This window comes from Cystoisospora suis (genome assembly GCF_002600585.1).
Source record: "Cystoisospora suis strain Wien I chromosome Unknown contig_3709, whole genome shotgun sequence".
In the NCBI taxonomy this organism is placed as follows: Eukaryota; Apicomplexa; class Conoidasida; order Eucoccidiorida; family Sarcocystidae; genus Cystoisospora; species Cystoisospora suis.
The window spans coordinates 444-23739 of NW_027156504.1; the positions used below are offsets into that span (position 1 = coordinate 444).

General features: G+C 55.0%; 3 protein-coding genes across 3 annotated transcripts; all 3 read left to right on the forward strand.

Moving 5' to 3' along the window:
* Nucleotides 1-4387: 4387 nt before the first annotated feature.
* On the forward strand, nucleotides 4388-4947 carry CSUI_007141 (uncharacterized protein; the record flags this gene model as incomplete). The annotated part of the gene is made up of 2 exons (XM_068067291.1): nucleotides 4388-4493; nucleotides 4835-4947. Coding segments are annotated over 2 exons (219 nt in total), but the record flags the coding sequence as incomplete, so codon positions are not given.
* Nucleotides 4948-6478: 1531 nt separating this feature from the next.
* On the forward strand, nucleotides 6479-11496 carry CSUI_007142 (uncharacterized protein; the record flags this gene model as incomplete). Its single annotated transcript, XM_068067292.1, has 7 exons — nucleotides 6479-6545; nucleotides 6825-6872; nucleotides 7894-8019; nucleotides 8824-9270; nucleotides 9674-9751; nucleotides 10772-10819; nucleotides 11456-11496. Coding segments are annotated over 7 exons (855 nt in total), but the record flags the coding sequence as incomplete, so codon positions are not given.
* Nucleotides 11497-16770: 5274 nt separating this feature from the next.
* Nucleotides 16771-20282, forward strand: CSUI_007143 (uncharacterized protein). Its single transcript, XM_068067293.1, has 3 exons — nucleotides 16771-16834; nucleotides 18604-18651; nucleotides 19303-20282. Exon 3 carries the CDS (start codon nucleotides 19469-19471, stop codon nucleotides 19865-19867), a length of 399 nt encoding a protein of 132 aa, XP_067920733.1. The 5' UTR covers nucleotides 16771-16834; nucleotides 18604-18651; nucleotides 19303-19468; the 3' UTR covers nucleotides 19868-20282.
* Nucleotides 20283-23296: the final 3014 nt, after the last annotated feature.

A 23296-nucleotide genomic window follows, 5' to 3' on the forward strand; every position in this document is an offset into this window, starting at 1 on the left:
GTAGAGGTGGTCTACGCCATTAAAGTGAGCCAACACCACCTCTGCGTCAATGCCTTAAAATAGAACTCGCGATTTCCCGAAGGTTCTGCCGACAGTGGTCGACGTTTTTCTCGCAGGTAGGACAAGCACATCAGAAAAGGTTCAGGTTCTCTTACACGGAGGAAATCCGTCGCCTAGTCAAATACACTGTCGGCGGCTTCCTCTTGGGTCTGGCCTGCTGAGTCTCCGTACCTATGCGACATAGAGAAGGACCAGTCTCCAACTCCCGTGATGCACAATCGGTCGTCATGGTTCAGTCTCGTCGGTCTTGTCGTCTTTACCACTCACGGCGACACACTTCTTTCTCCGTACCACTCCTGCGTCCGTTTGACTTCGGGAAGAGAACAGAATCTTCAAGGAACGATTCTCCGATCACTCGGCTTGTCGCCAGTTTCCCTCTCCAGCGATCTCGCCTTCTTTCCCGGCACTTACCTACGCTGGCTTGGGTGCTTTACGTTAGCTTTCCGTTGGCCAGTTAGGTTTTTTTCTTCGTAGTGTTGCAGCCCTCTCTTTCAAAATGCCTGCGGAGGGCGATCCGTACGTGTTGCCTCGACTCTCGCAGCCGTCTCGGGAGTCCACGGTCTCTTCCCAATCTGAGTCGCCGTCCGGGATTCCCAGTATTTCTAGAGGCCGGTGGGTTGCGTCATTGGTCTCAAAGGGACCAGTGGTAGATGCGAGCACCCGCGAACAGGCTGAAGAAAGGGCGTACTCATACCAGACACCTCAGGGAGGATTAGAAGGTGGTCTGCATGAAGAGAGGGAGGGTACACGCCGCCGCATAACGCAGACTGATGCGGATGGTTTTCTGGTAACTCAAGGTAGGGCACCGCGGATGGCCGCTTCTTCCGGCGCCAGTAGCGCGCCTGATCGCCGTCACCCCACCCGGGCACAAATACGTAACAGGGCTGCAGATCGGCGCCGTGTTCTCTCATTGGCGCCTCGCGTTTCGAGGCTTGCGGCCGTTGTGCTTTTGTTGACTTTCTATGCACGGAAATGTCTAGAGGGAGATTTCTCCGAGTTTTCCCCTCTACCTTCGTTGCACCACGGCAGCAGAAGACCTGGGGAACCTTCATATCTCGATGGTCGTGAACCTAGACGACTAGCGGGAACAGGGGTTCCTCCCGAGTCGTCGGCTTCAAACGACAAGAACAGCGGTGCTGAAGCTCTGTGTGGTGTCATAGAGCGCGCCGCCCAGGCCAGTCGAGCAGCGGCCTCGCGGGCAGTCGCAGAGAGGAGCGACGACGAGGCTGCGCTAGGTCGCTTACACCAACAGGAAAGTACGGAGAAAGACCGATGCTTGTGGGCGGAGAAGTAGGGCAAGTGGACCAAGTGTTTAGAGCATCGCCTACTTGTTACTTAGGAATGCCTGTTCCGCGCGTGTCGAAAGTTCCTCTCGTCGGTGAATAGATCATTCATTGAAGCACAGTTTCTACGCCTCGACGCAGATATCTTGTAGACGTGCACGTCCCCAGCTCACCTACGTGCGTAGAGTACGTTTGTGCTGTGGCTGCTGGAGGCTTGACCCTACATAACTGCTTTTCCAGGCGAGTGCGCTTGTGTCTCAACAGTAAAAACGCAAGGGCTTGTAAATCTTACTTTCTCTGGTCACAAGGCTCCATAGACACGTGATCACTAGAAGTGTCACGTCGCCTTGCCCGCGAGAAAGGAAGCTGTCTAAGCCCCGGTGTTATCCATGCGTAGCGCGTCTCCCACACTTTGTTCGGAACCCGCGTCGCTCCTAGACGTGGCCATCCTATGCCTGATTGGGCCTTTGGAGCAACTACTGTAAAGAAGAGGAGGCCCTAGAAGAACTGTAGAATGCGGAAGAAGTCTTCGAGAAGCATAGAGGCCTGAGAAAAGACAACAGTTTAATGACATGGGCATTTACTTGTATATACTGTCCGGAGGCGCACTTTTTTTCATGCGACTCCACGGGAGCAGCTGCGTTCCGTCATGATGGGTGTAGAGTTGTTCTGGAACGCTCACACGGTTTCGTAGTCCTCCCAGGCCTGGGGTTGCGTCCGCACGGCGTATGATTCTGTGTTTGTTGGCTCTCCGTAGTCCTTCTGCGAGCATTCTGCACATGCACCTGGTGTTTCGCGGGGATGGTAGAGAAGAAGCGAGTACCTCGGCAAGAAACACAACCCAAGTCCCTCTTGATGTGAACTTCGTCCGTGTCGTTGGTTTAGGCACTAGTGCCCAGTGCTAAGTTGTATAACATGGGTGTCTGTACAACTCTCCGTGCTTGGGTAGACGACTATGTCATGCTCCTTTCAGCTACAGAAGAGACTCCGACCAGAGATGGGAACGTCGCGTAGTATATCACTCAGTGGAGAACTTGCCGAAGTGCCCATTCTGTCTGGTGGCGTACCCACACAATCATGCCCAATAGACAGCGCATCACACGAAACCGCATGCGCTGCTGCTTGCATTGCTCGTTCGGATGGAGATCCTCAAGGATGGATACGAGGTTGACCGTGTTGGAACTGATGAATGAGTGACGTGAGGCGAAAAGAAGAGACGAGCACAGAGACTTCTGGTGTTGGCATCGTCTGTTAGTATCCGTCTCTTTCGCGTCAGAAATGCTTGGTGGAGCCTCCGGGAAGTGATGTTTCAGGGGGGAGGACGTGCGCAGTTCCATTCAAGTGGGGATTAGTTTCCGCTCTCGGGGGTAACTCCATTTTGCTGTCACATGATTGTATAGGGTACACCGAATATTCTTCGCCGTTCGAAAGAGACAGACTGCGGTTATACAGATCTGTAGCACTAGCAGACCTTTCATAATACCTTCGCTCGCGGCCGTGGAACCCGTGCTCGGGAGTCGCACGTGCGCGGGTGATGCTCACAGGGCAGCATATTTTGTGGGCGTGTGTGTTGCACTCCCAGGCGGTGCAGGCGAGGACCGCCTGCTTAAACAAGCTATTGCTAGAAGCAGTAAGCTATTGCTCGCTGTCGCTGGGGGACGCTCTCACTCGCGTGTATGTGCATACGGAGAAGTGGAAGGATTGACGGGGGGGCGCTACGGGAACAGTACGTGCTGAAGCGGCAGAAGCTGATTGTGCTGCGGAGTTATCGTCCAAACAACACGCAGTCTTGGTAAATGAGGCTTCGGCCGTAGGAGAGTTCAACAGATGGCGCGGCTTCTGTACAGGAGAACAGTTCCGCAGAACACCGTTTGCTGGTAGTCGCAGGCCTCGTTCCCGGGCATGCAGTCCGGAGATGACGGCTTTCGTCGGATAGGCAGATAGCGTACTGTCTCCCTCGGCATCAGTTGTGGACAGATCGCAGTTTGGTCTCTCGTGCAACACACCTGCAGAGTCACACGAGGCGCCGGCATCCCCTGCGATTCAGTTTCTGACGAGGTGGCCCGCGGGGTCGTGGGTACATGCCAGTCCGTGCGATAGTGTTCGTACGCTGACCACCCGTCTGCGCGTGCAACTGCCTCCGGGAGATGGGGGCGTTTTTGAAGAGTGACGTGCCTGGCGCACAAGTTTTTTTTTCTCGGGTGCTCTGGCCAACTGGCTAAACTTCATATGCAGAGGGGGGCCGTGGTAAAACACCCACATAGAACTCGTTCGGTTGGTTCCTACGTACGCTGTGAGACAGCTATATAATAGGAACCTGACACGCACAACAGGTTTATATAGCCATAACTAATGTGGAATGAATACATATGTCATTTCTGTCATCACGTGGTGTGTTTGCACACATCACGTGATGACAGTAGGACTAGTAGTGGATAATCGTCCGCATTTTCCCAACAATGACTCCAATACCTCGTGGTGCTGAATACTCGTTTGACGCGGGGCTTCTATATAACAGCTAACGCTGTTATGTATACGGGCAGAATGGAGTTGCGGCATGCTCCTCACAGGGCAGGCACTCAGGACATATAGATCGTGGCAAGAAGGTGTATCGTACTTGTAACGGTATATATAACTCGAAGTCCTCCGCATACTGCTAACAGCGATGACTTGGGACCATATTACGCTGACGATGGTGCTACGCCACTCGCGACGGGCGTAGGTGCTTCCCTCTCCACCGCCAGTTGTCCGTATCGCAGCAGCCCGAAACAGGAACTTGGGGATTCGCCAAGTCCTGTGTTCAGAACGCCCAGCCGCTCTATTTCTTGGGAAGTGCCGGTATATGTTGTCACGGCAGAGAACCACCAAACGGCTCCCAACAGAATAGCAAGTGGGGGGAGCTTTGGGATTATGTCTGAGTGCCGCATGGTTTAGCGGGTGGTTCGAATGACGCGGGACCAGCGGTCCATAGCGGTCACCAGTACTCTTCATTATCGAGGGAATGCGTCTGTGCGGTACTTTCTGGCATGCGGGCACCTTCAGGCGCAAGCAGTTTTTCGCAGCCAGCCAGGCCACCCCAGGAAAGTGACCATGCCGTAAAGGACGCTGTGAACCCTTCTGCACCGCCTTTGACTGAATCATCCTCAGAAGGTAAAAGGGGGTCCGAGGGTGCAGTCGTGCTTATATTCGGCAGAAACGACTATCGCGACGTGTGCACGAAGTAAAAACAGCCGTGCTGTTCAACTCCTGTAGCCGAGGAGGAGTGGCCAGACCGCCTGGAGAAGTCAAGAGGTCGAGTGAGTGGCGTGCACTGTGCCTGGCAGTATCTTCCAGATCCGGAGTCTTGCCACATTGCATAGTCGGGTCATCGCTCTTCTAAGGTCCCTCCACTTGGCCGCGCGCAGCACCTCGCCTTCGATCTGTATACGCTAACGCTTCTCACTCGCCCCCTGGCCACCTCGCTTCGTGTGTCCCGGTTGATCTTGAAACAGCTGGCTACGGCGACTCATTCCAGGCGGGAGGGGGGGTCGCATTTCTCATCTTCTCCAACGATGCCGCAGAGGGATTATCCCGCGATGACTTCACTCAGGCTCGCATCGCAACCGGTGAGCTGCAGTTGCACTCGGGCTGAAAAGGCCCGGAGGGAGAATGAGCAGCGGAGAGCCATGCACACTTACTTAAAATGCTCCTTCGCACTGCGTACGCGCGAGCGATGGCACGCTGGTCTCTGGAAAGAGTGCAAAACTAGAGTGTGTCGCATGAGTGGTGCAACGCCATGTATGGAGAAGCACTCACACGACTCGCGTCGATTGTCTTTACGAATGAGCTCAGTTGCACCTCCTAGGCACGGGCCTCTTAGATCGTGGGACTGTGCAGGACGCGAAACATTTTGTCACCCAAAAGCGACCTCTTTCCGCCTCGTTCAAGTTCCAGGAACCTGGTCTTGCAGCGCCCTTCGAGTCTGAAGAGGTTGTGTCACATGGGCGTGGGACTGCAGGTGTGTGTTACACTCCGGTGCTTCCCGTGTGTGGGCAGTTGAGGAGACGGAGTTGTGGACCGGAGTCATGGAAGCAGAAGAGGAACAGAGATTGGAGTCTTTGCGCGCAAGTATGGACTCGTTCGAAGCGGAAGAAATACCGACGGCCTCTCATATCAACAGCTTACTTGTCTCGGCTTTACAAGGACATATCACGTTGATGAGAATGTCACGGGCCTTCCCGGAACGTGACGGTCGCAAACGGCTGAATCTGGCCGACGCTGCGCGCCACACTCCAACCCTGGTCCTAGCTCGAGAGCTTCGTCGTTGTTGGGGAGCTCTCGGCGTGACCGATTCTACATTGAAGACATTACTCCAACTAGCTGTGGCTACCGTTGGGACGCAGACACGTGCGTCCCGAGTGGATCTTTTTCGCGACTTGATGCCGAATGTTCGGCACGGGGTCGATCCCAAGGCACACGAGGCTCTTGCGGCTGAGGGAGACGGTCAGTTGTCACGTATCGTGGAAGGCGGTGTGATGAGCGCCTTGTTAGTTTTAGTGTTTCTCTGTCTTGGCAGCCCACTTCCAATCCGTTCCCGCGTCTTCACAGCATCAGGCTTAGTACGGTACTTCGCTCTTTTTCTGGCGGGGAGCAGTGCCCACGTGTGATGCTGCTGCGCCTTCGGCTTCACCTTGACCTGGTGCTAAACTGGTGAGCGAAGTAGAATAGCTTTCGACCTCTGTTCGGTTGGTGATGTGGCAGGAGGAGGCCACTGGATGCCGCTTCACCTGGGCCAGCTCACCTGTCGTTCTCTGTTGTACCTGAAATAGGCATCCTCAGAGAGTAGCCAGATGTCCAAGCCGAGTAAAATAGGAGGCGCGAGCCGGAGCAGCTGGCTATTGATGCCACGAAGGGCATGGGGTCCGAGCCTGAGGTCGCACGGGTAGCGAGAGATGCCGGTTGATGAGGCGTATGCCCGACAGCACCTCACCTCCCGTCTTCGGCACGCCGGGCTGTGGATCTTCTGAGTTTCCGTGTATGTTCGTAAAAAGGATATATGTGGACAGGGGAGGCGAACGTGAAGGGCGCAACTATGGTTGGTTGTACTTATTGGTAGTGTGCTTCCAGTCGGCGCTCTTTTTCCAGTTTTTGCAGCAGATATCCAGGCAAGGAATCTCCTAGAGAGTCTGCTGAAGTGGGTTGCGTCAGGAGACCTGAAGCTGAGTAAGTCAATCACGAGGCGGTGTTGGTGCCGCAGCAGGTGAAGCAGGGTGTACCCTTGAGTTTTGCATTCTGGTTGGGGTCTTCTAGACGCTTCTGTCTGGGTGAGAAGTAGTTATGTAACCCTAGACCCCGCTGGTGTCGAAGAAACAGGAAGACAAGAGACTATGGAGACACCGGCAGCAGCATCAGCTTCCATGCCCCGCGCTGACGCACCCCCCTGCAGGGCAGTCATCTCAGTAGACCAGCGCGTGGTGTGCTGTCTCCGTGTTGCATTCTTAGGCGCTGAAGACAAGCGCGGCACACTCGGACAAATTCTAGCCAGAGACTGTAAGTTGCTGGCCCAGGTAGCGACACCCAGAAGATGCGCGCCTACCCGTGTATAGAGAAGCGAGAGGGTTTTCGCAGGGATCCTCCAGGCTGAGATAGCGATCCGGAAGCGGACTGCAGAAGTAAAGAGTGGCTGAGCTTTCCTGGGTTGTTCCTTGGGGCAGCTCCGATGTGTGCATACTGCATTATGGCAAGTGAAGCGCATGGCGACCTAGTCTCGTGAAGCGGCTCTTCCTGACTTCTGTTTTTTTCCGTCTTTCTCCGTCCGAACACAGTTTCTCTATGAGATTGATTTCGAGCCTCAGCTGAAAGCGCTTTGACGAAAGCCGCCAACCTACCAGTTCCGAAGCAAACGTGTGAAAGGATGTTGGTTGTTTACTTTGCTGCTTAAGTAAATATCTGTTTTGGCGTCACAGCTGGCTACGCCTTCTGCAGCGGGCCCGTACAAGTAAACAAGGCAGCGACCCGCCTGGTTGCTCTGGTGCGTAACGATCTGGGCTCGTAGAGTCTTGGGAACGCGACAGTGCGGGCCATGTATTTTATGCTTCTATGTGTGTGCAACCGTTTCCGAGAAGTGCTGACGTCCCGAAAGTCTCACACTGAAGGCAGTTTCATCATGCTGCGTCGGCCTCCATCTGCGCTCCTCCTCCGGACCCTTTGCGGGACGGCGAGGACACAGCGGGTGCACGCCGCCTCCACGGACTGCGAGGCCTTTCAGGACAAACAGAAACAGAAGTCCTATACTTCCTTTTTGTTTCCCTCAAAACACAGTCACTCCACGTCAGCCGGAGTCGCTCCTACGTCGCCACAGCAGCGAGCTGAGAAACAGTCTGGGCTGAACGGACAAGTCCAGGGTGTCCAGGATTTCTTGTCTCTTAAGGACGTGTCCATTACCGCAGACGGATGCCACGTGATTCGCCGACGTGGGCGGCCGGTCATGCAGAGAGAGCCCGGTAAGGCGCTCGAACATGGCTTGCACGTGTACGCCTTGCCGCTCTGACGAACCGGTGACTGCACGCAGGTCCACGTGATGGTTTGCCAAGCGAGGCTACGCCACCGCCCCCACTGCAGGAAACAGACCGCTTCGTGGCCGGCGATGTCGATCGTCCTGCGGACCAAGTGCCGTCGGCTGATCCAGCTCCGAAAGGTGATCCCCTACAGATTGTGGAAGGCAGAGTACCTTGAACGGAGATCGGTAGGCTAGCGTGCGGGTAGAGCAGACGGGAGCTACTCTGCTATACTAGCCGGGCCAGGCGTTGACAAAGGTATCAGACGAAGTGACTTGCCCGTCTCCGTGCAGTGAGGAAGCAGGCGTAGAAATCTGTCCGGGTGTGCAATCAGTTTATCACGAGTTGCTACAATGGGAGTGTAGATTCTGTTTCCCGGAACGAGTGTGGCAGCTGCTGATCCATATTTGAACGCGTCTGCTCTTCTCTGTGTGCCTCCTGGGTCCGGCATGCTGAGCAGCGAGTCCTTGCAAGTACGACTCTCCCGAGGTAGAGGAGGCGTTCGCACATCTCCTCCTCTCAATCGAGGTGGCACGAGGAGTTAGACGCCACGACTGCATCTCGTCACGTGTAGCAACAGGTGAGCAGCAAGCGCACTCGAATTTCAAAGGCAGTGGGCGAATGGTGATGGCTCAGTGAACGGGCAGCTTCGGAGACTGGCGCGTGGATCGATGCCTGTAGTGTAAAGCAATGACCAATCAGGGCTCGAGAGGTGCGGACTCGGGTGTTTTGGTATTTTCACTTATCCCGTCCTAGCGGCCAGGAGCACCCGATAATAACCGAACTGTTTGCTCCTCCTGGGTGCGCAGCAGGGAAGGACGATCGATCATGTAAGCCCTTAGCGCGAGGGAGCTTCCGTAAGTTGCTCGTGTTGTCTCAGTGGCTTTCACGTGTCTGCGGTATCGTCAGACTGTTTCATATCGTTCGCGCCTCTGAGTCTGCAGCTGAGGAGAGGAAGCTGTGGCTCGGAGTTCTGGAGGCGGAAGAGGGAGAGAGATTGAAGTCTCTGCGTGCGAGCATAGACGCGTTTCAAGCGCACGAGATGCCAACACGCTTTGATATCAACAGGTTACTTGTCTCAGCTTTACAAGCACAAATAACTCTGTTGAGAATGTCGAGAGTCTTTCCCGCATCCGCTGCGCGCGGGGGCCTCAATCTGACATCCGCTGCGTCTCATGGTCCAACGATGGAGCTAGCTCGAGAGCTTCGTCTTTGCTGGCGAGCTCTTGGCGTGACCGACTTTACCCTGACGGCTTTACTTCGCCATGCCTTGCCCGCTGCTGGGCAGAGAACGTCGATCTCCAGAGGGGAATTGTTTGCGGGTGTGTTACCGCGACTGCGGCGGGGGGTGGACCCCAAGGCACTCAAAGCTCTTGCGACTGAAGGATCAGGTCAGCGTTTCCAGAAGTGAGGTCCGCGTTATCTTGCTTCTGTATACCCCGTTTTCTAGGCTGTCAGGCAGTGCAGACAGTTTGCCAGGACCAACGACGTCGTCTGCAGCTGGGCCACCTCAGAAACTATTCTCTGTAGTAACTGAATTAGTCACCACAGCAAATACGCGGGAGATGGAGGGCGGGAAAACCGGGAACAGGAGCCGTAGAAACCGGTCACTTGTATCACGGGGGGCACGGGGGACCGAACTTGGTCTTGAGGCCGGGAGACCGGGAGAGGAGTTTTCCGTTGTCGAGACGTACGCGTAATATCTCCACTTTCGGTTTTTGGCATACCTGGAACGTGCAACTACAGTTAGTGATACTTACTGGCCATGCCTTTTCATTCGGTGTTTTTTTCCAGTATTTGCAGCAGATATTCAGACATGGAATCTTCTCAGGAGTGTGCGGAAGTGGATAGCATCGGGAGACCTGACGCTGAGTAAGTTCACGACGTGGCGGCGCTGTCGCGGCAGGTGCAGCACTATGGTTCAGAGAGCCCCCATTCTTGTTGGGGCCTTCCGTGCACATAAGAAGCTGCACAAGATTTCCACATTCTTCGCGTTCACGGTTGGTGTCATCCAGTCCAGAGCCTTTCGCCGGCCATTCCGCAGGCGTGTGCGCTGTTTGTTGGAGTGGCTGTGACAAGGGAATGACTACCAAGAGGGACGAATCGGACGAAGTCTGTTTTTGTGTGCACGCCTTGGTGTCTTCCCGGCCTAGAACTGCTGCTGCATGCTGTCTACAAGTGTGTCTGCGCGGCTGCACTTTCTCTGAGTGCGCACGGTGACGCAGAGTTGGGCCCGCTGACACTGCGCCGACCAGGGAGCTTGCTGGGTGTGGTGGTCCGAGCGTTCTGTAGTATGTAATAGGAGACGGCACCAGCAGAAGTAGGCAATGCGGGAGGACCCACCCAGTAATCCGTCTGAACAGCGCGCCGCGCAGCATAGAAGTTGACTGTTGTCATTAGTTTTGATTCCTGAATTGCTCGGTCTGCATACTATGGTAAAAAGCCTGAATCTGCTGAACTGACGATCTAAGGTACGGAGGGAAGCGAACCGACAGGGTTTGCACTCTCGCCTGGAAGGTTGTGCGTCGCTTTCTAATCAAAACTGGCGCCGCGGGAGCCCCCGGGCGCAGTGCGCGTGTTTCTCTCCTATAGGTTTGGACAGTGCATGAGCATTTCATTCAGGTGAAGACGGCAGCGCTTCCTGAGGTGCGCGCATGACTAATATAGCCGAAGTACTGACAGGGCTCAGCAAATCGGAGACTTAGATTGACGAAGGATCTGAACGTCGACCTTCTCGCGAAAGCGTGCTTTCGCTTGTTGTCCCTCGCGTGTGAGAGGTAGTCCCGATCAAGTTGTCAAGTAACAGCATCAGCTTCCAGACATAGTTGCTTGTCGCTGGCCAAAATCAACAGTGCAGCGCGTTGAGTAGTGGTGTCTCTCTGGCGTTCTCAGGCTCTGAAGACGAGCAGGGGAGGCTCGGGCAACTGTTGGCTACAGACTGTAAGCTGTTGTGCCTGGCGCAAGCGACGCCTGTTGTGTACGTGCACACTCCTGTTCGAATAAGTGAAAAGCTATCGGAGCTGCGTAGGCCGGGAGACACTGTCGGAAGAGAACTCTAGAGCTTGGGGATGGTGGGGGGCTTTTCACTAGCTTTTGACGACTGGCGCATGTTGGCAGTGGGGAGCTTCACGCAGTGATGCGGCCCATGAGGTGGCTGCCGAGCACTACAGTCCTGTGAGCCACTTCGAATGCAGACACTCCGCGGTGTGAAGCTCGGTATTTTTTCTGAACGTGTAAAAACGACAACGAAGAAGATGCGACCGCGGTGCAGAGCTTGTCTGCTCGTCGTCGCTGACTAATTTAGCACCCTGTGTCAGCTCGGAACGTATTGCCACTGACAGCAGCGTGCTGTTACGGTTGTATCAGGTGCGTATTGCCTGGTCCTTCCCGCGTGCAGCGGTTTTGAACTCCGGGAAGATCTAACCGCGCACCGCTTGGGGAGAGGCGTACTCGCTTTTGTATATCTACACCCGTCTCGGGTTCTCGTCAGTCGCACATTTTGTGAATGCTCTCCTCGGCCCGTTTGTTACCCCGGTCTTCCCACTCCTCTTGCGTCTAAACAGCGATTTTTCACAGGGACGAGGCCTCCCGGATCGCGGATGCCTCCTCGTACCTGACTCTCTCCAACGAGGTCGCGCTGGAGATTTCCTGCTCCGACTACACGCAGTCTCCTGTCGCGACTGGTGAGCATCAGACTGATTCGGGCCGAAAGTGGACAGGAGAGAGGAAAAGAAACAGAGGGCGAAGCAGTCGCGCCGCAGATGCTACTTGTGATAGTGCGTTCGTGCGACGGATGACACATCAGGTGGTGGGGGATTTTGGAGTGTCTGTTCTACAGATGACTCGGTGTGTACTCACAAAGCTGGAACCGTGAGCGCGTAGCGCAGACGCGTCCTACCGGTCATCATGAATGGGCCTGACTGATGCTGGTGGTAACAAGCCCACTGAGTAACGAGACCACTGGGTTCTGTTAGTCATACAGATAAAAGAACACATCGCCATTGTGACGTCTTGTGGTGGAGTGTGGGTTTCGTACCTTCGTCAGCTCGTGTCGGAGCGTTCGCGCTAGTTTGGAATGGCCGAGGTGCCATGATCCTGGTGTGCCCTGCCTTGGCAGCTGCGGAGAGGAAGGCATGGTTCGCGCTTTTAGAAGCGGAGGAGGTTGGGAGGCTGAAAGCCTTGCGTGCGAGCATGAGCGCGTTTGAATCGGAAGAGATGCCGACACGCTCTCAGATCAACTCCTTAGTCGTCTCCGCATTACAGGGGCAGATCACTTTGCTGAAGATGTCAAGGGTATACACAGACACCGTCGTGAAAAGGCGCATAGATCTATCCGGGGCTTTCGGTCACGGGGCCACTATGGCGTTAGCATGCGAGCTTCGCCGTTCTTGGAGACTCCTCGGGGTAACACAAGCCACGCTGAAGGTCTTACTTCGACTGGCCTTGGCCGATATTGGGGGACGCACGCGGCGGCAGCGAGCCGAAGTTTTTTCGGATCTGGTACCGGGTGTGCGGAGCAGGGGCGATTCCAAGGCACTGAAGGCTCTCGCGGCCGAAAGATCAGGTTAGTGGTTAAGTATCATGGAATTTCTTGGCGAGCACCTGGCCCACTCCTGGTTTCTGTTTCTTGCCGTCACCCAGCGGCGGACCACTCCACAGCATTCCGTACTCAATGAAAACACCTCGTTGCTTTTGACGGCTCTTCTGCTGATGCTGGTGCGTGGTCTTGCGTGCGTTTTCTTATAAAACGTTGAAACCGAGCGAAAGACATTCCACCCTGCTGTGTCTAAACGTCTGACAGTGGGAGCCAAGAGTTTTCCGGTGTCGAGCCGTCCACGTGTTGTATTTCGTCGTTGCGCCGGCCGCAGGGGCCGCGCAGTCCGGAAGCGATAGACTGAACGTGACGGTTGGTGTGGTAGTGGTGCATAGCTGAGCCGAACCCGGACTTGATCCGCGAAGTCACTGAACGAGACGGGTTTAGCGGATGACAAAAGTGCATTCGCACTAAACGCGGCAGAGCCGCAGAAACAATCTTCATGATCATTTGAGGGAACGGGGACGGGGTGTGAGGTTGGGCCTCGGTGCACCGTGAGATGAGGTATTGGTTGATCCAGCATATGCCAAAGAGCCGTCTTTCCGTGTCTCGTGTGCCCGGGCGTGACGGACATGGAGAGTGATTGAGTTGCTCACATCAGAGGTATACAGTAGCAGGGGAGGTGGATCCCCTACGTGCGGCTGTCGTTTCCTTAGTCCGTTCTGTGAACCGTGTCCTGTCGGTGCTCTTTTCCAGTCTTCGCAGCGGCCATTGAGTCGTGGAATTTCCTACAGCATGCGGTGATGTGGGTCACATCCGGGAGGCTGAAACTAAGTAAGCTTGTGCCTCGCTGCTGCGGCCGTAGAGGCAACACTACATCTAGACGGGTTCGCGTTTTGGCAGAGGCATCCGCGAGTGCGAGGATCGATCCGCGGGGACACCCGACTCTGCGAGCTATCGTAGACAGGCCCTTTCTGTCCTTTCGTCCCGCCTAAGTGCTCGGTGTCGAAAGGCCGTGACTGTCGACTGCATGACAAGAAGGAGAAACTCGTAGGGCTTCGGACTCGGTGACGTACCCGACCCGGGGCTACCGCTGGGTGCAGTCTGCAAGTGTTTGTGCACTAGCCCACTGTGTGTGAGCTCTCGCATATTCACGTAGACTTTCGCGCTGGTGTTGTCTCAGCTAGAGAGCTGCCGTGATGTGGGGGTTGTGGAGTTGCGCACTATAAGACTATGGCATCTGTGTGAACTACCGCCGCAACCCTGTACTCACCTCGGGTCCAATATTGCGTTGCCCACCAGAACCCGGGTGTAGCCCGCGTTAAACTTTGGCATGGAACATCGTAGTATCCGTACAGCATTAGTCGCGCGAGAGCTCGCCGGAGCGGGGCAGGAAACACGAAGAAAGCGAACAGAAGGCTTCATCGCGCCGTTCAACGCCCTGGTACACAGTGCGTTGGCAGTCAGCGGCCAGTGCTAGGGCCACGTCCGTTCCACACAGGCCATCTGAATAGATACATGAGATACACTAGCTGGCCTGTTAACGTGGGGTGCGCGTTACATTTCCACGCTGGAGGCCTATCTTGTAACTAGACAGTAGTCCCGACGTTTCGGCACGTGAATCAGGATCTGTGTCTCCCTCATTTGGAGAAATTTCCCAGTCGGTCTGGAAGTGTAGCGGTGTCAGCATCGCCTTCCAAGAATGACCCTGCTGGCCGCGGAAACGGCCGTGCTGCAGGTGGTATTGCTACACAGTCCGCCCCGTCGCAGTAGCATGATTTGCATTTATGTGTCTATTGCCTGGCTAGGCGCTGGAGACAAGCGAGGCGTGCTGGGGCGAGTTATAGCCGAAGACTGTAAGTCGATGTTCCGCGACGTTCGGAAACATCCACTACGTACCTATGTGTATATGAAGAAGTGGAATGATACGTGGAGCTGCGCTGGCAGAGAGACCTGGACCGAAGAGACTGTAGAGATCGAAAGCAGTCAAGCTCCTGCGTACCGACAGGAGCTGTTGACATGACAGCTGGCGCATCCTAGCAGCACGGAACTTCACCTAGTGGTGGGGTAATGTGATGTACCAAGCGCATCGGATTACGTTGAATGCCAGCACCTTCTGGCCATCTTTATAGTGACGGGCGTGACCGTCACTATCAAGATGACGGATTGGACTTTCTTCTTCAGGCAGCCATGCAAATGGGTCCGTCTGTTGCTTTTCCCTATTTGGCCGAGCGTGTTGCGAGCTCGAGAACGAGTGCAACGACTGCCAGAGTTACATCCAGGCCAACGGCGCCTGTTCCCTCGTGCGTTTAGCGCTTTGAACTTCACGGAGAGGCGTGGCTAGGTGGCAGCTGCAGGGTACCGTTCATATCGCATGTATTCAGCTACATGTATATCCGTTCGCACGAGCCCTGGAAGTGGCTCTGGGGGCGACAAGGCAGATAGGTGATTTCGGTTCTTTTCGGCGTTGTTTCCTTCGGCTCCTTGACCTATGAGGCTCGTGCGGCGGGCACTCATCCGTGAAGTTTGTGTCTCCACCTGGCGTTCGCGGGACGCTCCTCAAAAAAAGGGAGGTTCGAGGCCGGAGCACAACTGGCTTTTTCTGGCCTTTTCCTCAGGAACTTAGTTGATCCGCTCCACCTAAAGCTAGTCATATGTCGCGACAGCCGATTGTCAGAGAACAATTTACAATGGGAGAGCATGCGGACAGAATTCTCTCAGAAGGGAGTGAACTTGTCCGCTGTTAGACCTGAGTGCTGCGCGCTTCAGCGGCGCTCTCGGTCGGTGAGATCACAGCGGGACCGGGTCACGAGACTTATAAATTTTTAAACGTATATGCAGCCCGATGTACCCGGCGGCGTTTTCACGGTCCGCGGCTGTCTGCAGGCCGGAGTGATGAGTCGGGGACGACTGAATCCTTGGGAGAAACTTACAGGGATCTCGTCGGCAATGTCGGACCGTATGCAAGTTAGTCGGATTCTTCTGCGTACTATTGATCAGCAGATTCTTAGAGCTGTTGTTTTTGTGTAAACCTGACTCGACTTTCGAATGTGAGCCGCTACAGTGTGTGTTCAGGGCTAAGCTGTGCAAACCCTGCCCAAAAGCTGGTTGTCACTCTTGACAGAGCAAACAGAACCAGCCGTGTGGGGGCTGGCTTATCACGGAGGACCAGTACCGGAGCAGGAGCCTGAGCAGTCGTCAGGTGTAGTGGCTGGCCCACGGTCAGTTTAGCCGAGCGGCGACCGCACGCTCTCAGAGCGAAAGTGTGGTTTTGTCGCTTAGTTACGTTATCACTCTTCCTCTGTGCGGGCGCGGGTATTGTTCACCACGCCGGTGCAGCAACGCTTCCTCCGTTCCGCGAGCTGGATACGCCTCGGCAGGCTCGTGCCTTTCGTGATCTTCGTGGTTTGTTTTTCGCATCTGCGCAGAGATGCCTCCCGAGCTCGACTCTGCGCGCGCGGCCAGCGTCTCCTACCTCCTCCTCTCAAACGAGGTCGCGGACGAGCTTTCTCGCGCAGACTATACCCTCTGCCGCCGCGCAACTGGTGAGCTGCAAGCGGATTCGATTTTGAAAGGGGATCAGAGAACGGAGGAAGAACAGAGGGTCAGGCAGTCCCGGCCCAGATGCTGCTTTTCATAGTGGGTTCGTGCGACGGGTGGCCCATTAGCTGGTGAGAGTTTTCCTCAGTGTCTGTCGTGCGAACGACTCAGAATTCTGGGATCGTGAGGGTATAGGCACACCAGTGTTACTAACCTCACGATCTCAGAATCCGCATCTTGAATGGAGGTGGCAATTCTCCCGGTAACGATTTCTCGGAGTCGTCTAGCGTGAAAAGCAACACTCCAGCGCTGTGGCGTCTTGTCCGGTTGGAGTGTGGGTTTCGCACGTCCGTCAACTGGTGTCGTAGTACCCTTCACATGGCCGTAAAAATGCTGACGAATGTGACGCTTCTAGTGTGCGCATGCTTCGGCAGCTGCAGAGAGAAAGTCGTGGATTGAAATTCTTGAAGCGGAGGAGGTTCAGAGGCTGAAATCCTTGGCGGCGAGCATGAACGAGTTGGAAATGGAAGGGACGCCGACACGCTCGCAGATCAACGCCGTAGTCGTCTCCGCGTTACAGGGACAAATCACTCTGATGAAGATGTCAAGGGTATTTTGTGATCCCGCGCTAACCAGGCGTGTGAGTTTGGACCGGGCTCTGCGTCACGTCGCGACAACGGCGTTAGCATGCGGGCTTCGCCGCTGTTGGACAATTCTTGGCGTGACCGACGCTACACTGAAGCTCCTCCTGCGACAGGCGGTGACAGCTGTTGGCTCATACACGCGCGACATTCGAGCGAGGTTGTTTGCAGAGCTTATGCCGAGTCGAGGACAGGGGACTGAAGCTAAGGCACATGCGGCCCTTGTCGCCGAGGCCTCAGGTAAGTAACTGCGTTTTGGGGAAGGCGAGACAACGATCACTTGGGTCCACTCGGTGTTGTACTCTTGAAACTGTCTACCAAGGTACCAGCCAGTGCCCGTTCTCCGCGACATTCCTCGTTCATCGTATTTGGCTGCTGTGAATCGCGCGGTGTGAAAGCTGCACCGGCTGCGTCACTGGTTGTCGCGTTCGCGCTACTGTCAGCCGGGAAGGTAGTGCACACTATCTTTTGTCGGCTGCGGCGGAGACAAGTTTGACAGAAGCGGAGGGTGAGCGTCGCTCCGGCGAAGTCACGCTCCTTCTGGACAGCCCAGAGTTTGTTGTTCGCACCCGACGCCTGGGTTTGGAGGAGGGCGAATGATGAACGCGCTCGAGCTCGCTTTGGGATACAAGGCAACACAGGAAATGTCCGCAGAGGCGCGAGCTAGCCTCAGTTCGGAAAGCAGAATAGAGGATTCCTGTGGGGAACATCACGCGGAGCTCTACAAACCATCTTGCCGTTCTCATGGAGCGAACGCCCGAAGGGAAGGGGGGGACACTGGCATGAGATCTGGTCGACTAGATAGGAAGCATCTGTCATCACTCAGTAAGGAGCAGCCAGAGTGTGACGAGCCGTGGCTTACATAGAACAGCAGTCTGTGTAAGCAGTGAAGAAAGTTTTTTGCGCCGCAGCAGCTGTTTCTCTACTATTGTGTTTTGACGTCTCTTGTCGGTCACTGTCGGTGCTAAGCGTTTGCAGCAGCTATTCAGGCATGGGATCCTGTAACGGCCCTGCAGCTACGGGTGGCACACGGAGATCTGCCGCTGAGTAAGTTCATGAAGCGCCACTGTCGGCGTTCTCGGGACAACAGTACGTATCAGTGAGTTTTGATTTCTGGCCGGAGTCGTGTGCCCCTAGAAGATTACTGGGAAACGACGTAATGCACGAGGGCGCTCGCGTTGATGCAGAGTTGTTCACAGCCTCTCTCCTGCCTTTCCGCATATCAATATACTCCCTGTCGGGGGGCCTTGGAGATTTACTGGAGAGAGGATAACGCGTGGAAGGCATTTGCGCCTTGGGGTCTTGTCGGTGTGCGAGCTACTTCCCCATGCCGTCTACAAGTGTTTCTGCACCGATGCATCATCCCACAAAAATGAACGAGCTGGCTAGGTTCGCGCGCTAGCACAGTCTCCCGTCTAACGGACTAAGTTGGGTCTGGTGGTAGAAGCACTGTGTAGTATTCTGCGCCGGGTACCTATCTAAAAGTGCAGCTCAGGTTTGTTATTTCCGCGAAAATACTCACATCCGACTGCACGCCCATCAGAGAGTACAAACTTCAGTTGATATTTGCATTAATCGGCGCGGGGCGCGGAATCTTCCTGTATGCAAAGCGCGCTGAACGGCGTCGGGCGGGTAAGGTATTTAGCAGAGGATGGAGCAGGACGTGTAACGGACAGAGCGTGTGTGGCGTTGTGTGCAGTATTCCGTCGCTTTCCTGAGAAGCGGGATTTGCGCCGACGGTTTCCACCAGATGCACATCTTAGCGGATAGAAACATGAGCAGCCCTGCTTCGGCGAAGAGCAGTTTTTGTTTCCGAGAGGTGTCCTTTTTCGGACCCTGTGCACTGGGACTTTGTTGTGTGTTTCTGTGCTGTCTCTCGTCTGAGCAATAGAAGAGACGACAATCTCTAGACATGCGCGGAACGGCACCAGCCTGCAGATATTGCTGCGGATCGCCGGTCGCGACAATAGTGTGTTGTATAGTTGCTTGCTTCTCCGTTGCGTTTTCAGCCTTTGAAGACGAGCAAGGAGTCCTCGGGAGTCTACTAGCCGCAGACTGTAAGCCTCTGTTCCGCCGGCGCCAGCCGACATCTCGTGTCCCCTATATACCGACAGCGAGAATCAGAAGAACGCGTGGAGGCGACCGTGACCCGAGGTTCTTGGGCGGTTTTTTTTTTGTAGAGCTGTAAAGTGCATAGGCTATTATGGGTCGCGCCGGGGACCTACGTCTCCGTTGGGTGAGCTGCCGAATGAGTTATCTTTCAAGCTATCATGAAAATAATGAATCAAATGCGTATGGCTTTGGTGTGATCAACTCCGAGTTCGCAAGTGGCGCGCCTTTCCGGAGTGGCTGTCAGAGACATTGGCATTCTGCCCCACATTACAGGTGATTACCGCCTGTGGGGGTGTATTGTCAGTTGTGAGCCTACTATGAAGGCGGCGGATGGAGCAGTGATCTGATGCGACCGATCATGTGGAACCCTTCTGTGTGGTGATTTTCGCTGTTTGCGCTATAGTGTACCTGGGTACCGTTCCACCTGCAGAGAAGTGGGACAGACGCAGGACAAGACTGCACGCGATCCGCTGCTTAGCCGCCACCCGTTACGGAGATCCCTAAGTTTCATACTTAATTGCCGCGTGTAACTATTCCCGAGAGGTATTGACATTTCTTCTCAAAGTGTCACGCTGAAAGCGGATGTCGTGTTAGGTATGGCTTGGTTGCTTGCGTGTCGCTGAGTACATTGCTTAAGACAGCGAATGTGTCTACCGAGGAGGCGTCGCTGTCTCCGAGCCAATCTGCCTCAGTCCGGTAGCCGGCCGCCTGTTCTGACAGCAGTTTCGGAACACTTTCGGGACGGAAACAGCATTCGCCGGTATGGTGTCGAGTGGCCTCGGAGTTGTCTCATTGTGTTTTTCTTCGGTTCACAGAAGTGCTGCCTTTCCCTTTGGTGTGTATCAAGCTGACTGTATGGGATACTTTTTTGGTGGCCTATCGACTTTCGCAGGCCCAGGCGATTGTTCACAGACAGAAATCCAACCTGTGCGAAGACCTGATCGGGCTACTGCTGCCGCCATCGCTGGAGCATCTGCATCATCGCCTTTGTCCGGAGCCCGGGAGCGAGAAGAACTGTCAGTGACTTCCCCTCCTATGATCCAAGGTACTGTCTGCACGCTGAAGAAAGAACGGACTGTGGGCTCTCCAGCGGCGTCGGGGCGAGAGACGGGTTTCGATGTCGGTAGAGCGACGTATCAGAAGGATGAGATAGAGTGGTAGCAGGCTGGCACGTTCTCCGCATGTCTGTGGGATAGCAAAGACGTGAGGAACCGCGGTGGCAGTGGGGCATGAGAAGCCTTCAGCAGTAGATCATTCGACGCGAGAAGTGTCGTCTTAGATGTGTGTAAGCGCGCGTACTCCCAGTAGAGTTGTTTCAACTCCCCGGCCTCGAGGCGGCGCTGAAGAACCGCTTTCTCCAGGCTTTGGGAGAGGAGTTGCTTCGATGAATCGGTCGCAACCGGGGCAGCCCCGGTCGCGCCGACGCCGGAGTTGTCTTCCGTTCCGCGGTCTGTACCGCTGTGGAAACGTACTGTCATAGTCAGCGCTGGCTGCGAACTCAATGGTGTGTTTATGGTAGCTATGACAGCGGTTCCTTCGAAGACAGAAAACACACGAGTCGGTTGCTGATGTGTGCGCGTCTGCTCCACCGGAGCGGGGGTGCGCTACTGAATCTACATGTGTTCTTTTTTGTACGTAAGTTCATAGACCCACACGCGTGAATCCTCACCTACAAGGAGAAACATCAGCATTGTCTCCCAACTGGACAACAGAACTGGCCTGCAACAGTACCCGTGCGGTGTGTACCGCGTGCCACAGTCATGAGTTCAGAGAAGCTGAATTGTGTCCCCCGGTCCCCACGTGTGTCTGTGCATCAATACGTGGGCGAACGCTCGCTCTTCTTGACACTCATAGTAGGCAGCGCCTGGCCTCTGCATTCAGCCCTATCTGCCTTCGGGTCCTGCAGTACCAGTATAGGAGTTGTTTGTGTTAGAGAAGGTGACGAGACGATGTGCACAATTAACGAGGCGGCTAGCCCAGCTCCACACGCAAGGACGCTTCCGGGCCCGCACACCTTTAAGGTAGATACATGGAAGTTTCATCCAGAAGCCGGTTAGTTCACGTGCTTGAGAGCGCGCGGCGGCCACTCCGGTTGAGTACGCGGACTCGCCACTTTTTGGGTAGGTGAATTTCATAAATATGTTATCAAGATAGTCTTAGTGACTTGGAGTGACGGAGTACCTGACCATGCGCAGCCGTGTAAAAGCTGCAGTCTTGTCGGTGGTGAGATTCAGGGAACACAGCAGTCGGTGAATATGTGTAGAACCAGCACTACCACCTACTTGTAGTCGTAATCACCGCTCATGCCAGCGCGGAGTCGTGTTGTGACTCTGGTTACGCGTTGCAGCTGCAGGGGCCGAAATCGAGCGAGCCGCGTCGCAGGGCCAGATTATAGCCAGAGAGTGTAAGGCGTTGTGCTTGAGGACGCTAGCGTGGGCCACTACGTGTGCTTGTGAAGAGATATAAGTGGGACGGTGCACAGAGAGATCTCGGAGGAAAGACAGGATGGCGATGTCTTTGAAAGCATAGAATCCTATCGGCCTCTTATGGTTCGGACGGGCACCTGATTTGAGACGACTGTTGGTTCCCGGGTGATGGCAGATGCAGTTCTATGATGAGCCGCTGTGAAGTGTCACCAGTGGCTTACCTCACCACGATGGATGTGAAGATTGCTCATCTGTATTTTCAGTAGCGAGCGTCAGCTCAAAAAGCAGGCTACGATGCTGACGGGCTGAGGCTTTCTTGAAGTAGTTATGCGAGGCCATCCTCTGCCTTGGTTCTCGTTGTTCGAGCTAGCCTGTGTGTGAGCACCAATCAACCGCCAGCGTATTCGTGCAGTTGTGGGAGGTAAGAGTGTGCTTGTCCCACCTTGTTCTTGATGAACGCCTAACTTGACGAGTCAGATAGACAGGATCCAGGCGCCTGTGCTCATCTTTACAGTCGTGCTAGGCATGCCGGCGTTTTGTGAAAGTGACACGCTGAAAGCAGGTTGCTTGTGTTCCGTCTGCGTTCGTTGTCTGCGCTTCGGGGGGCTCCTCAGGAGCGGTGGGATACTCGTTTGTTTGTAAGGCGCTGCTACTTGTAACCTCATTGTGAGGGCTTTTCGAACACCGGCCAGCGCGTCGACAGTCTTCTCTCTTCTGTCGAGACGTTGTAGTCGACCCGTTTGTCACTCTTGGAGACAGTCACACGTACTTACAGCAGTGTCAGGGAGCACGCTGAAGTGAAGCGCAAGTCTTCGGAAAGAGCTCGAGTGGCTGTGAACTTGTCCGCTATGGCGCGTTGTGTGCACGGCTGGCTGTCGTGGTGAGCAACAGCTAGGATTTCCCACTGCTGCTGTCAGAGGTCCTCCGCGCGTGTGATGCTGTGTGTATGGGATGCATTTCTGGGCGCTCACCCTGGGTTGCAGGCCTAGCCAACTGCTCGCAGAGAAATGACCAGCCGCCCCAAGCACCGGGCAACGCCGGCGTTGGTGGTTTATCTGCCTCAGCTTCGTTACCCGAGTCCCTCGAGCCCGACGAGCATTCGGTATCTCCACTTTCTCCTGTGTTTGAAGGTACTGTGGTGTGCGCGGCAAGAAGGTTGGGCTGCGGGTTTCCTGGCGGAGCAGGGACGGGTGATGGCAGTCGAGTGACGCATCAGAACAGTGCGATAGACTGAGAGGAGACTCGCCTGTCCTCTGCATGTGCTCGCACAAGCATAGCCGCGAAGACGTGCTATGGCGTGCATAACAAAAGCACCCTGTCGCAGGAAAGGACGTGCGAGGTGTCTCTTTATTTGTCCGGTCCCTCCTGTTGCCTACAGAGTTATTTGAACTCCTGCGGTCTCGGATTGGAGCTGAAGAGCCGCCCCGGGCGGAGACCGGCAAAGGGAGCGGCATCGCTGAATTGGCCGTAGCTTTCTCAGCACCGCCCGCGCCGGCCTCGGGTACAGCTTCCGTTCTGCGGCATGAGCCCCCACCCAAAGGTAGGCTTGTATCCAGCGCTGACTGCGAAGTTGATAGCGTGCTTGAGGTAGCTATCGCAGCGGTTCCTTCCAAGAACACAAAAACCATGCAGAGCGCCTCGTTGGTTCACATGCCCCTGGCCAGTGTGAGAGTGCCCCGCAGAGCTACAGATATGTTTTGTACATGAGTGCATGCGCGCGCAAACGAATACTGATCTACAAGGAGAACCACCAGCGTCGTCTCCCAACTGGACAATAGAATTGGCTTGCGGTAGTACGCGTGCGTTGTATACCCGTTCCACACTCGTGAGTCGGGAGGACTCGGATTGTTTCATCCTGTCCCCACACGCATGCTTGTACTAAAACTGGGTTGAACAACACTCTTAACAGCACAGTATGCAGCAGGCGTTGAGTAGGCGGACTAGTATATTTCTGTATAAGTGGACCAGGAGTGACTTGGACTGACGGACTAACTGACCATGCGCAGCCGTGTGAAAACTGCATTCTCACTGGTGCCCGTCTCAGTGACGATTTAGCGAACACAGCAATCGGTGAATATGTGTAGAACCAGCACTACCACCTACTTGTAGTCGTAATCACCGCTCATGCCAGCGCGGAGTCATGTTGTGACTCTGGTTACGCGTT

Bases quoted from the DNA above. Each gene is read 5' to 3' on its own strand.
- CSUI_007143 (XM_068067293.1), top strand. From the start codon at position 19,469: ATGGTGTCGAGTGGCCTCGGAGTTGTCTCATTGTGTTTTTCTTCGGTT.